Source organism: Salvelinus fontinalis, chromosome 13, assembly GCF_029448725.1.
Source record: "Salvelinus fontinalis isolate EN_2023a chromosome 13, ASM2944872v1, whole genome shotgun sequence".
Taxonomy (NCBI): Eukaryota; Metazoa; Chordata; class Actinopteri; order Salmoniformes; family Salmonidae; genus Salvelinus; species Salvelinus fontinalis.
In genome coordinates, this window is record NC_074677.1 from 19,847,725 (window position 1) to 19,860,970 (window position 13,246).

The window sequence follows — 13,246 nt, forward strand, 5'->3', positions numbered from 1 at the left end:
AATCTCGGGCATTAATATGGAGTTGGTCCCCCCTTTGCTGCTTTAACAGCCTCCACTCTTCTGGGAAGGCTTTCCACTAGATGTTGGAACATTGCTGCGGGGACTTGCTTTCATTCAGCCACAAGAACACTACTGAGGTACCATGTAGAACCATGAAAAACAGCCCCAGACCATTATTCCTCCTCCACCAAACCTTACAGTTGTCACTATGCATTGAGGCAGGTAACGTTCTCCCGGCATCCGCCAAATCCAGATTTGTCCCGTCGGACTGCGTGATTCATCACTCCAGAGAACGCATTTCCAGGCTTGGAATTGCGCATTGTGATGTTAGGCTTGTGTGCGGCTGCCTGGCCAAGGAAACCCATTTCATGAAGCTCCCGATGAACAGTTCTTGTGCTGACGTTGCTTCCAGAAGCAGTTTGGAACTCGGTAGTGAGTGTTGCAACTGAGGACAGACGATTTTTACGCACTTCATCACTCTGCGGTCCTGTTCGGTGAACTTGTGTGGCCTAACACTTTGCGGCTGAGCCGTTGTTGCTGCTAGACATTTCCACTTCACAATAACAGCACTTACAGTTGACCGGGGCAGCTGTAACAGAGCAGAACTTTTACGAACTGACTTGTTGGAAAGGTGGCATCCTATGACGGTGCCACGTTAAAGGTCACTGACCACTTTAGTAACGCCATTATACTGCCAATGTTTGTCTATGTAAATTGCATGGCTGTGTGTTCAATTTTATGTACTTGTCAACAACGGGTGTGGCTGAAACAGCTTAATCCACTAATTTGAAAGGGTGTCCACATAATTTTGTATATATAGTGTATATTGTGGATCAAGGGACCACAACAGTTGCTTGCTACGCCGTCCATAATGTGTCAAGTGTTTGCAATTAAACACTCTGCATTTCATAATCCTTTAGTTTTGTGTAATCCAGTACTCGAATACTCTGCCTTGATTTCTAATCACTATACTTAATGATACCGTTTCCTCGGATTCCTTTCATTTGTTGGATAAGTATTATGGATAATATACTGTATCTGTTAGATATGTTACATGACCAGAGAAAGCACTTTGGCATAACCCAGCTCACACATGTTTTTGCCTGCATAAAGTATGTAATTCATTTAAAACCCATAAGGATCAAATAGCAAGCTCTCTTCAAAATAGATATGTGCAGCATGCTAAAATAGTTCAAACATCCCAACTGTGTATCATACATATTGTATTTTGTTCAACCAGTCTGAGATTGCTCCATTCTAATCATCTCTGAGAATATATTTTTGTACAGAAAGTTTCTTAGAATTTTTGGTCAGTTTTTTCTCACATCTCTGAGACTAGGGAGGTCAATTAAAAAAATTATATATATATATTATATATATACTCTGTACCACTCTCACAACTCTATTTTGTTAGTCTCCGACATATCCTACATTTTTTATTGCCTCCACTGCACCAACTCCCCAAGTCCTAAAATCAAACCCCTCTAAGAATGGCATACTGTTATCTTTTGTTGCTATACCCTTTCTATACCCTCGTCTGACCCTCTTGGCCATCTGGTCTATTGACAGGCATCACCACTGTGCTGACCATGACTACGCTAAGTACCATAGCCAGGAAGTCGCTGCCTAAGGTGTCCTACGTGACGGCCATGGACCTCTTTGTGTCCGTATGCTTCATCTTCGTCTTTGCCGCGCTGATAGAATACGGAACACTGCACTACTTTGTAAGCAACAGGAAGCCAAGCACGAAAAAGGACAAGAAGAAGAAAAACCCGGTGAGTCGTTTATCCAAAACAAAGTGGGCACACAATGACTCTACTCAAGTAGTGAAGATAAAATGGTCAGAATAGCTGAGACAAATGTCAGACACATTTTGAGCTTAATGTGTTTGCAAAGAATGTTGACCTTACCTGTGAGAATGTGTTTATATTAGGAATTATTACAACACTCTCCAAACACGGAGTTATTTCCAGTCTCTGAAAGCCTCACCAATCACTGTATTACTGTGTTACTGTAATGCAAAGCCTACTACTACTAGGTTCTCTGATGGGAGTAGTCATTGTGAGGCCACCTCTTGCCATGCAGTCTACGAGAGACATAGAACCTGTCCTTAATCCATACCACAGCTGTGCAGTACTATTTTAAAACCTCGTCACATGACCAGAAGGTGTCGGCGCTTCAAATCCCCACAACATCATGACGGCTAAAGTAAAAGCACCAGAGTTAGCTAGCTAGGGAACTTAACAGGGTGTGGAGTGCTCCAGATTCAGCTTCTCTGTAAGTAAGATTTGCTTTTGGATATAAATGTGTGCTGGGTGAATGAGTTTAGATGATCTGAAGGTGTAATGCCAGTTTGCTATCTCTAAGGGGAGGTTCTAAATGAGGTTCTTCACATGGTCTGCCAAGTTGTGATGCAGAAGCCTTTCATCCTTTTGATCTTCATGAATAATAAAGGAAATCGAGGAAATAACATATTTTCATGTCTCATAGGTTTGGGTGTAAGGGTCTAACCATTTTCATGTCTCATAGGATTCAGTGTAAGAGTCTAACCATTTTCATGTCTCATAGGTTTTGGGTGTAAGGGTCTAACCATGTTCATGGCTCATAGGTTTTGGGTGTAATGGTCTAACCATTTTCATGTCTCATAGGATTCAGTGTAAGAGTCTAACCATTTTCATGTCTCATAGGTTTTGGGTGTAATGGTCTAACCATTTTCATGTCTCATAGGTTTTGGGTGTAACCATTTTCATGTCTCATAGGTTTTGGGTGTAAGGGTCTAACCATTTTCATGGCTCATAGGTTTTGGGTGTAATGGTCTAACCATTTTCATGTCTCATAGGTTTTGGGTGTAACTATTTTCATGTCTCATAGGTTTTGGGTGTAAGGGTCTAACCATTTTCATGGCTCATAGGTTTTGGGTCTAACCATTTAAATGTTGCATAGGTTTTGGGTGTAATGGTCTAACCATTTTCATTTCTCATAGGTTTTGGGTGTAAGGGTCTAACCATTTTCATTTCTCATAGGTTTTGGGTGTAAGGGTCTAACCATTTTCATTTCTCATAGGTTTTGGGTGTAATCCTCTAACCATTTTCATTTCTCATAGGTTTTGGGTGTAATCCTCTAACCATTTTCATTTCTCATAGGTTTTGGGTGTAATCCTCTAACCATTTTCATTTCTCATAGGTTTTGGGTGTAATCCTCTAACCATTTTCATTTCTCATAGGTTTTGGGTGTAAGGGTCTAACCATCTTCATTTCTCATGGGTTTTAGGTGTAAGAATCTAACCATTTTCTGAAAATTAACATGTAAATAAGTAAATAATGATATCCTATTTCAATGTTATGATGGTACAGTAATGGTACAGGCAACAACAGTGTATTTATAATCAATCAGTTAAATGTATGCATACTTTAACTGATAACAGGACTAACAGGAAATAAAATCAGTAAAAAAGCATTTTTGAAGATACAGTAGTTTGAGAGTATAAAGTACTACAAATCCATGTTCAATGTTTTTTTCAGATAAAAATGCCTTTAACTGGGCTTAAAAATGCCATTGTCTTGTCTTGTTGTAATGGGTCAGCTTTGAGCCCAACTAGGATCAATATCGTCCCTAAATCGTTGATGTCTAGTTTGTAGAATTGACTGGGGATCAACCTGGTCCACAATTTGATGTATCCAGTTCGGCGTCTTCCTCCTGTATGTGTGTCTCGACAATATGTTGTTCCCTTCCTACTTCTACGGTGTTATTTTCTTTAGACGTTCTCTCTGTTTGTCTTTTTACATTTGTTATTTTTTGTGTTGTTCTCTTTTAATTCCACATATTCTTTGTTTCCTGTTGGGACAAAAGCTCCTCCGGCTCTTTTCCTCAAAGGTATATTGCCTGTGTCTGAGTTTCATCTATTGACTGCATGTGTCTGCTGCATTTTGCCTGTCTCTGTACCCAGCTAGTGTACCTCACTGCTACATGTCTGTCTTAGAGACCCTTTCTTTACCTTCACCTCAGAATGTCTTCCGCAATACCACCAAACAAAGCGCTCACTGTGCAGAGGTAGCCAGACGTACTTGTGTAATGACAACATTCTGCTCTCTCATATAACCAGCCCACACACGTCCACAGCTAGTAAAAAGATGGTACAAAATGGTTTCGTTCTGACTTTTTATTTAATTTTTTACACTGTGCAATTTTAACAGTAAAGCAGTCCCAGCTCTATTTCCCCTGTCAAGCTAAGCTACCCGTGTGTTTGTGGGGCTTTTAACCTGACGCTTCCTATAGAATCAGCAGAGCCTTAACAGACTGAAATAGACAACCCCTACACTGTGTTAAGCCTAATTAGTAGTGATCATTTTAATGGCTCCACACGCAGCAGAGTAGATTTAGCCCCAGTAATCTCTAAAACACTCACAGTTGCACAGGGTGCTACTGAAGAGCTACAGGTAACTGCCAAAATAATGGAAACACTCAAGTGAGGCTTACAAAGTATATTGAAAGCAAGTGCTTCCACACAAGTGTGGTTTCTGAGTTAATTAAGCAATTAGCATCCCATCATGCTTAGGGTCATGTATAAAATACTGGGCAATGCTGCTACCATGGCCATGCCCTCATAGGATGACAATGCCCATCCACAGGGCACGAGAGGTCACTGAATGGTTTGATGAGCATGAAAACGATGTAAAGCCAATGCCATGGCCATCTCAGTCACCAGATCTCAACCCCTTTTGAACTTATGGGAGATTCAGGAGCGGCGCCTCTGACAGCGTGTTCCACCACCATCAACAAAACACCAAATAATGGAATTTCTCGTGGAAGAATGATGTGAATCCCTCCAATAGAGTTCCAGACGCTTGTAGAATGTATGGTAAGATACATTGAAGCTGTTCTGGCTCGTGGTGGCCCAATTCCCTCTTAAGATGCTTTATGTTGGTGTTTCCTTTATTTTGGCAGTTACCTGTAGATTTAACGCTCAAGTAAAGATGATGGTGTGCTTTAAAAAACGGAATCACTCTGAATCTATTATATGGAAGTGTAACATATCTTAATGGGGTAATTTGACTGAATTTAAATACTATTAGTCAGAGGATACTGTAATTATGGTAAACATTTGAACCAGCCATTTAAAGAGAGGCCATTTTTATAGCTATTTTAAATAATGGACAAAAATGAACTATAGCTGACACTAAGCTTTGATTATAGTGGTAGGGATCCAGAGTAGGAGACGAAGGCCTATATTCAACCTGTAAAGCTGAACTTCCACGGTGCGGATTGAATAGAGCCCTAAGTGTTTCCGTCAATTATTCATTTTGAGAGGTTGTCTACTTCATCCGGTTAAAGCTGGTTATGCCACTTTTGTTTGCAAACCCCGGCCACACTGCAGGATCTGGGTTTGCTCTTCTGCTTGAGCTAGCTTCCACGACACGCTTCCTTCCCCCGTGCAACCCCCCCTTTGAGAACCAAGTCACATGACCTGATGCTGCTTCCTGGTGCAAATCTAGCTTGATGATAAAAGGTTAAAACAATGTAATAATTCCATGCGGAAGCGTTGGAAAATTAACAAATTCATTGGACCAGCGCCATTGCTGATTCTACAGAATTTACGAGCAAAAGTGACTGGAAGCAAATGTTAGCAGTACAAAACGTTTCTCATTTTAGCTAACTACTCACCAAACACAGCATACCTGTTTTACTGTCATTATATTCTTTAAAAAATTATAAAAAATTATCTGCAGCCACTTTATTACTTAATTTCTCGACCATTGGTGACATTTTCAATGCTATTCCTGTAGAATCAGCCACAGAACTGGTCCAATTAATGTGTTTATTTTCAAACGCTCCACATGGAATTATTAGGTTGTATTAACCTGTATATTTTCGACCTAACTGCAAATCCCCTGCTTGTCAATCAATCAGAGTATAATGTGGAACCAACCAATCTTTACATGTGGTTATGCATCGTTTTCAAAGGAACTACAAGCATCCTTGTATTCTAGTGCTGGGCAAATTTGAGCTGCAGAGAAGGAGCTACAGCCAAATCAGTGATCTTTTATGATGACACATGCCGTTAAACAATTTAACTCCAATGCTTATGACATTTGATGGTACTTGACACACATATGATTCATTTGATGAGGACATTAGGAAAGCAGTATGATTACCTATACATAGCACTGGCATGACATCCATTAGCTACAAAAAAAAGGCAAAAAACTTCCAAGAGGCTAAAGGCTACAGGATAGGACCTAGAGGTTAGGTGTTAGTGCCTATGTGTTAGGGGTTAGAGATTAGGGGATAGGGGTTAGAGGCTAGGGGTTAGAGGTTAGGGGCTAGAGATTAGAGGTTAGGGACTAGGGGTTAGAGGCTATGGGATAGGGCCTAGAGGTTAGGGGCTTGGGGTTAGAGGCTAGGGACTAGGGGTTAGAGGATAGGGATTAGAGGCTAGGGGTTAGAGGTTTGGGGTTAGAAATTAGAGGCTACGGGATAGGACCTAGAGGCTAGGGCTAGAGGTTAGGGACTATAGGTTAGGGGTTAGAGGGTAGGTGTTAGAGGCTAAAGGCTTTGGCCTCTGTTCAGTTAGTAGCGATTCCATTCAGTTTATTTGAATACTGTATGTAACTGCGTCATTATATTTCTAAATGAATCATACACAAAATATTATGCTGGGTCAGCAAAAATTCAGTCTTATAGTTAATCACGAGAGAAGACATATGTGCAAAGGTGGCTTGCCATTTTGAGATAAAAGCCCATGAAAATGCTAATTGTGCCTCCTTTGACTGATGGAGCAAAGAACTATTTTAAGAATTGTCAGAAATGAAAGGCTGTGCCCTCAAGTGGTGAGCAGGCTTTAAAGGAGGTTGATTTAACCCATTTAGGGATAGGAAATGGAGGAACAGTGAGTCCCTGCTTAACAGTCTTTCTTATCGTACAGCTTACATCATAATCCATTTAGAATAAATTCAAATGTTCCCCCTCTGAAATCCACACAATGGCATCCACATACAGAACAAGAATTATGTAATTTGAGTGAATCATTATGCAAAAAGGGACTGTGTTTAGGTTTGGGACTAATGATAAATAACCACGATACTCCTCGTATTTTCCCATGACGTGCAAAACAGAGCTTAAAATTGGTTGCCCAGCACTAGCATCATCTTTCAACTAAATAAAGCCCAACTACACAATGTATCCTACAGAAGCCAGATACTTTGTACTTTTGGCTTTACCCATAGGTGTAATTTGCATTGTGTGTTCCAAAGGGAATAGTCCATTGTCAGCTTTAAGCCACTCTAATTAAATACAGGTACCACTGATGGCTTATTTGTGTTTTACTGAATGCTTAAAAATATTCAATTTCCAAGTGAAGTTGCAAATTATATTTTGTGTACTAAGATAGAGACTAAATTAGGTCCCCCATGTTTCACCTCTTAGACTCTAGTTGCTAACTGTTCTCTCTCTGTTAAAAGCAGACCCCTACGGTGGACATACGCCCACGCTCAGCCACCGCCATCCAGATGAACAACGCCACCCACATGCAGGAGCGGGATGAGGAGTATGGCTACGAGTGCCTGGACGGCAAGGACTGCACCAGCTTCTTCTGCTGTTTCGAGGACTGCCGCTCCGGGGCCTGGCGGCATGGGCGGTTGCACATCCGTGTCGCCAAGATAGACTCGTACGCTCGCATCGGTTTCCCCACCGCTTTCGGTCTCTTTAACCTGGTTTACTGGATCTCCTATCTCTATCTCTAGATCCAGCGTGTAGCCAGACTTCGAATATACGTTCTGCTCCAACAAGACCATTTTTAAGAAGGGACCCACTGAAATGTTTTCCTTTTATTTTTGTTGCTCTTTTATTTCGTGGTTTGATCATTCATATTTTTTAAAGCAAAAGTTGTAGCAAACCCAATAGGCATGCAGGGATCTGGAGTCTGATAGTGGAACTACGACTGTGCTTTGTGTAAGCAAGAACCTAAGCTCACCATAGTGATTCTGCATGACTACGTTTCCCAGATTCCCCTTGGTCAGGTATTGGTTTATGTAGAAGTTATTCAATATCAGGGCCGCTTCAATGTTTTATTTGTATCTGCCCTTAGTCAGCATATTAGATCACAGTGAAAGGGCAGTTTCCTGTTTTTTTGTATTAACAAGTTACGCATGCGCTACAGAAGACAAATGTCAGATATGACGTCAGCTTATTTTCCCATGTTATTATTTATTGCTATATTCATCCATCCAAAATACAAAAAGCACTTTAATAGTTATATAGGTTGAACAGTAAGTATGATTTTACATTTTACTTTGATATGTTTCTTTTAGCTAACTGTTAAACATTACTTTAGCAGTGTTAAACATTACTTTAGCAGTGTTAAACATTACTTTAGCATTGTTGAACATTATTTATTTTCATGTGTGGTCAGAGCGCTAAAAAAGACTGTTTATGGTCGACTGTACAGACACTGTGTATATATGTTATTATGTAGTGGTTTACATTTATTGCATGCACCTTTCAGGCCAAAATTCAACACGTTTTAAGGTATTCTATTGTTGGCTATGGATGCAAAAAAAAGAACACAGCTAATTATAATTTTTTTTTGAGGAAAAGTCGAAAATGAGACAAATACTTTCAGATGTTGACTTCTAAGTTCATGTTCATCTCCACCAATATGTATTAAGACAGGATCAGTACAGACCTTACAGGCAAAACCTTATATCAACTTTTATCAACTTGTAGTGTTCTGAGGACCTAATCTTCCTTTTCAAACACTTTGCTATTTCTGGCAATCTTCTTCATTTGACACAGGTGTGGCTGTGCTGGCTCCTATTGGAAGTGTGTAGATAAGAAATAGGCATCAAAAACATCCCCAAAAAATTCTGCTCCTTTTCCTCCCCGACAACCACTTGGAGGACGTGAGTATTACACAAACACAGCAAGCAGTGTTTTACTTCATTCGGCTGGCACGTTGAGTGTCTACACTGGAAGCGGCAGTAGTTCTGAATGCCTACACCCATCAAAATGCCCAAACTCAGTGACAGAAAACACACTCCCATTTGCCATAAGACTGAACAGCATTGCTTAGTCACTGCATTAAAACAGATCCATCTGTCTCAATGGGTGGTTTAGGGGGACTTAAGGCAAAAACGAACAGTTTAACTGGAGGAATATTGCTGAACTTGACAGCTCCGTGGAGAAGAAAGCATCTGCTTGTGACCAGACCAGATGCATAAGCCTTACTCTCTTTGAAGAGACACACTGTGGAAATTACAATGATCTGACACTGAAAACGTATTGAAAGATCTGGGAGAAGTTCAGGAATTCATTTTGGTTTGTTTTGTTGTTGTTTTTTCCAGTGTTTATAATGCATCATTAAATCATTAATGTGTCAGTACAACATTACTCATGTACTGTATAGTGTAGCACATTGTGAATGTCAACATAAGTACTCAAACTGCTTTGAGTACTAATGTGCTTCACATCATGCGGTACAGAGGTCTTACAATGCAACTTGAGGGATATTCATATACCCAAATCATAGCCAACCGTTTCCAAACGAGTACCTTAGGTAGCCAGAGGATGTTAAAGAGCAGTGCTTGAATCAAAATAAATAAGTCATTATGCATATTGTAAGTCACATGATATTATGTACATAGTAGATCACAAAAGGAAACCAACACTTAACAAACCCTTACATTTTTGAATGGGGCACTTATTGGTTTGTTGTCTTTCCTTCATTTAACCCCTTTCATTTATATCATTACAATATGCTTGAACCTGTGGGATATTGTGGGGTATTTTTCAAGGAAATTGTATTTCCCTATTTAGATGGCCCTTAACAAAACAGAGATGGAGAATGTCATTTGTCAACAACGAGACACACTTTCGTTCTATGTAGAAATTAATTTATTGTGTTGTAGTTGTATTATTTTCCATGTTGTGATCTGCATAGGCTTTAAAGACCAGTTATAGTCTGTTCATTGAATGTTATGGCTAAAAAAGTAGGTGGCAAAGTTACTTATTAACCAGCCTCAATTGAAAATATATTTTCAGACATTTTACTGTGATGTTAGCTACTTCCTGAGGTACTGAACAGATGTGCTACTCCAGAGTGATCTTCAGAGTTTCGGTATTAACTGTACTACCCATAGTTAGTTGAATGAAGTGGAAACTGAAGTGCTTTCATTCACTAGTGGTCCCATATATTGTACCTGTTGCGAAGCTATCACTCAGTACCCGGGTGTGTCTTAAGCATGTATGTTGTTTTTTGCACTTCTTGAAAAGAAAGGAATTTATTTTTTGGGCCACTTGATAGTTTACTTAAAGGTCCAATGCAGCCTTTTTCTGGGTAACAATTAAGTACCTTACTGTGATTGTTTTTTCAAAAATTAACAAAAATAGCTTCTTAGCGACGAGCAATTTCTCAAGCAAGAATTTTGCTTGGACCTTCTGGGAGTGGTCTGAAAACTATCTGTGAATGGCGAAGAGGTTTGGAACTCTCTTATTTACATTTGAGTAATTTAGGAGACGCTCTTATCCAGAGCAACTTACAGGAGCATTTAGGGTTAGTTGCCTTGCTCAAGGGCACATCGACAGATTTTTCACTTAGTCAGCTCAGGGATTCGAATCAGCAAGCTTTTGGTTGCTGCCACAACGCTCTTAACTGCTAGGCTACCTGATGTCACCAGGCAGGCCAAACCTGACATTTCAGGTGGTCTTTTCAAACAGCTCTGACACTAAAAGGGCATTATCATAATTTTCTCAATTTCACAGTATTATTCCATCCTCATAGTCTGGAAATGTATCTGAAAAAACCCGTTTTAGACTGCACTGGGCCTTTAATGTGTAGTGTTTACTTATTTTAAAGTGTAAAGGAATGGAAGGTTATGGAAGAACAACCAAGTGCCAAACTTTGACACAAATGTGATATATCCTTTCAGAAACCCATAGTATCCAATGATCTCTAAATTGAAATGAACTGTTTTGCTGCACTGGTATTTTTGGAAATAATGTGTGAATGAGAGAATCACGTTTTGTGTTCATAGAGAAAATATAGTTAACACCATTTTTATATAATTTACTATTAACACATACAGCATGAAAATATGACAAAAATGTGACTTTTATTTGCATATCTTTCACATTTTCTCATGGTCTATTGCATATGAACAAATATCAAGGCACAAGTACTAAACCATGAGTTAGCTTTATCTAAATGTCTCCTTCTTTCAGCACACTTTCATAAATTCCAGTTTCACCTATGAAAAGAGAATGAGTTAGCATAAGGCATCGCGTTCTGTTTGTTTGTATGAAGGACTGAGTGCAGTCATAATGTAGAGATGTTTTAAACTGAGGAAGTAGTTACTGAGGTATCAAGCCAGAGTGGAAGAATTCTATTTGGTTTATAAATACCCAACGACCAACCAGTCATTCGAGCTTGAGAGGTCATGTTATTGAATGGGGATGGCATACAAAATCTGATTATTTCTATCAACTATTTAAATGTTACTTTACTATAACCACAAAAAAACATTATATTGTATTTTTGTGATTTCTTTATTTTCTTGTGCTAGTTTACAGTATGGTACATACAGTTGTATAAACTGTTGAAGGTTTTGGAAGTCTGCTGGTACTTGCAAAGATATCATAAAATATACAGTATTTGCATAAGATATATAGGTCAATCACAAAGATGAATATATTTGACATTTAAGTAATGTGGTATTACTCAGCTTAATTTGGCCTCCATCTATTGACCATCACATTTATGTTAGATGAAGACTGAGCATTCAACCATCACGGAAGGCAGAGTTCTTTTATTTTGGGCAAACTATAAATAAGACCCATGTGAAGATCACATGTAAATGATTTATATTGTTATATATTTTGTCAGACTGGGAAAAACAATTATATATACCACACCATCATTGCTGTATTGGGTACCTGGGTTCCAAAAACAAAATAAATATATTATAAATTCTGTTGATATGTTAGTTGTTTGCCATCTCTGTATATTTCTTGAGGACATTGATGAATTATTCTTGGGGTCTGCATAATACACTAAATGTACTGAAAATATCCTTTTCATAAGGGAATTGCACACAGCTGTGGAATTTTATAATAAAATGATTGCATTTATCAATGTGTCTTGTTTGTCAAATCAACACGTTATGTACATAGCATTACAATACATATATTTAATATACATTGCTCTTATTCTAGCAATGGCATGGTATAACACAAACAAATGCGACCATGCATGAAAACATGACACTGGAACATTTGATGCTGGTTTCTCACGCTGTATAGACCAGGGGTATTCAACCTATGAGGTCGGGAGCCTGCTGGTTTTCTGTTCTACATGATAATTAATTGCACACACCTGGTGTCCCAGGTCTAAATCAGTCTCTGATTAGAGGGGAACAATGAAAAAAAATACAGTGGAACTGGTTTAGAGGTCCAGAGTTGAGTTTGAGGGTTATAGACCATATAATACCTGAAGTCCATCATGATAATCACCCGCGAGAACAGATTAAAATCTGTATTGAGCTACGATAAAGCACTTGGTGCCTTGACAAAAAACAGATGAAACAACAGATGACAGCATATTTGGAGGCATGTGAAGCAGTTTTTGATTGGCGAGTTGAGGTGTGGTTGACTGTGCAGTGATGTGATGGGAACATCGGCAGTAGCCCAGTGTTTGATGTGTTTCAGGGCAGCAGCGTGCTGGGCTGGCTGGCGCAGGCAGATTCTTACTTGGCATCTCCTCATCCCCTGGGTTGAGTGGCAGCTGCTGGGGCAGAGATGGCAGCGAATCACCCTGGTTATTACACAACCCATGATCAAAAGTAGCCTTTCATCCACAGAGGTGCAAGCACTTCTGAGGAAAAACTGGAACTACAAGGAGACCCGCCCTTCATAAAATGAATGCCTGAGAACTTGTCTGTTTGTAAGCCCCGTCTCCACAGCATTTTGAATTGTCTTAACTAACTGACAACTGGATTGGATATCGGATGAACTAGATATCGGATGTGCATATCCCTGGAATGTTGGCATGAACAGGTCATTCTATAGGTCTTGCTTTTTGTCAGGATTATAGCCTGCCATCAGGCAAGGCAAAGATTTGACTAACTCACATAGGCTATGTGGTTGGAGGGCAAAGTCATTTCAGGGACATAAAAAATAGGGATTTGTGTAAGCCAAATTCCAAGAAATGGTGAAATTTAAAGGGAGAGTTCATCCAAATAACAAAATGTCTCATCGT

The 13,246-nt window shown here is 39.4% G+C and overlaps 1 protein-coding gene across 4 annotated transcripts in view; it reads left to right on the forward strand.

The window, feature by feature from the left end:
• LOC129868218 (gamma-aminobutyric acid receptor subunit gamma-2) overlaps nt 1-12,120 on the forward strand; it is a 78,166-nt gene extending 66,046 nt beyond the window's left edge. The window contains exons 8-10 of one of the 4 annotated variants that reach the window (XM_055941998.1): nt 1,570-1,775; nt 3,850-3,873; nt 7,458-12,120. In XM_055941998.1, coding sequence (XP_055797973.1) covers nt 1,570-1,775; nt 3,850-3,873; nt 7,458-7,739 — 512 coding nt within the window. In that variant the 3' untranslated portion in view covers nt 7,740-12,120. The remainder of the gene's footprint in view (nt 1-1,569; nt 1,776-3,849; nt 3,874-7,457) is intronic. The other 3 variants (XM_055941999.1, XM_055942000.1, XM_055942002.1) reach the window with 3 other exon arrangements.
• The last annotated feature ends 1,126 nt before the right edge of the window (nt 12,121-13,246 follow it).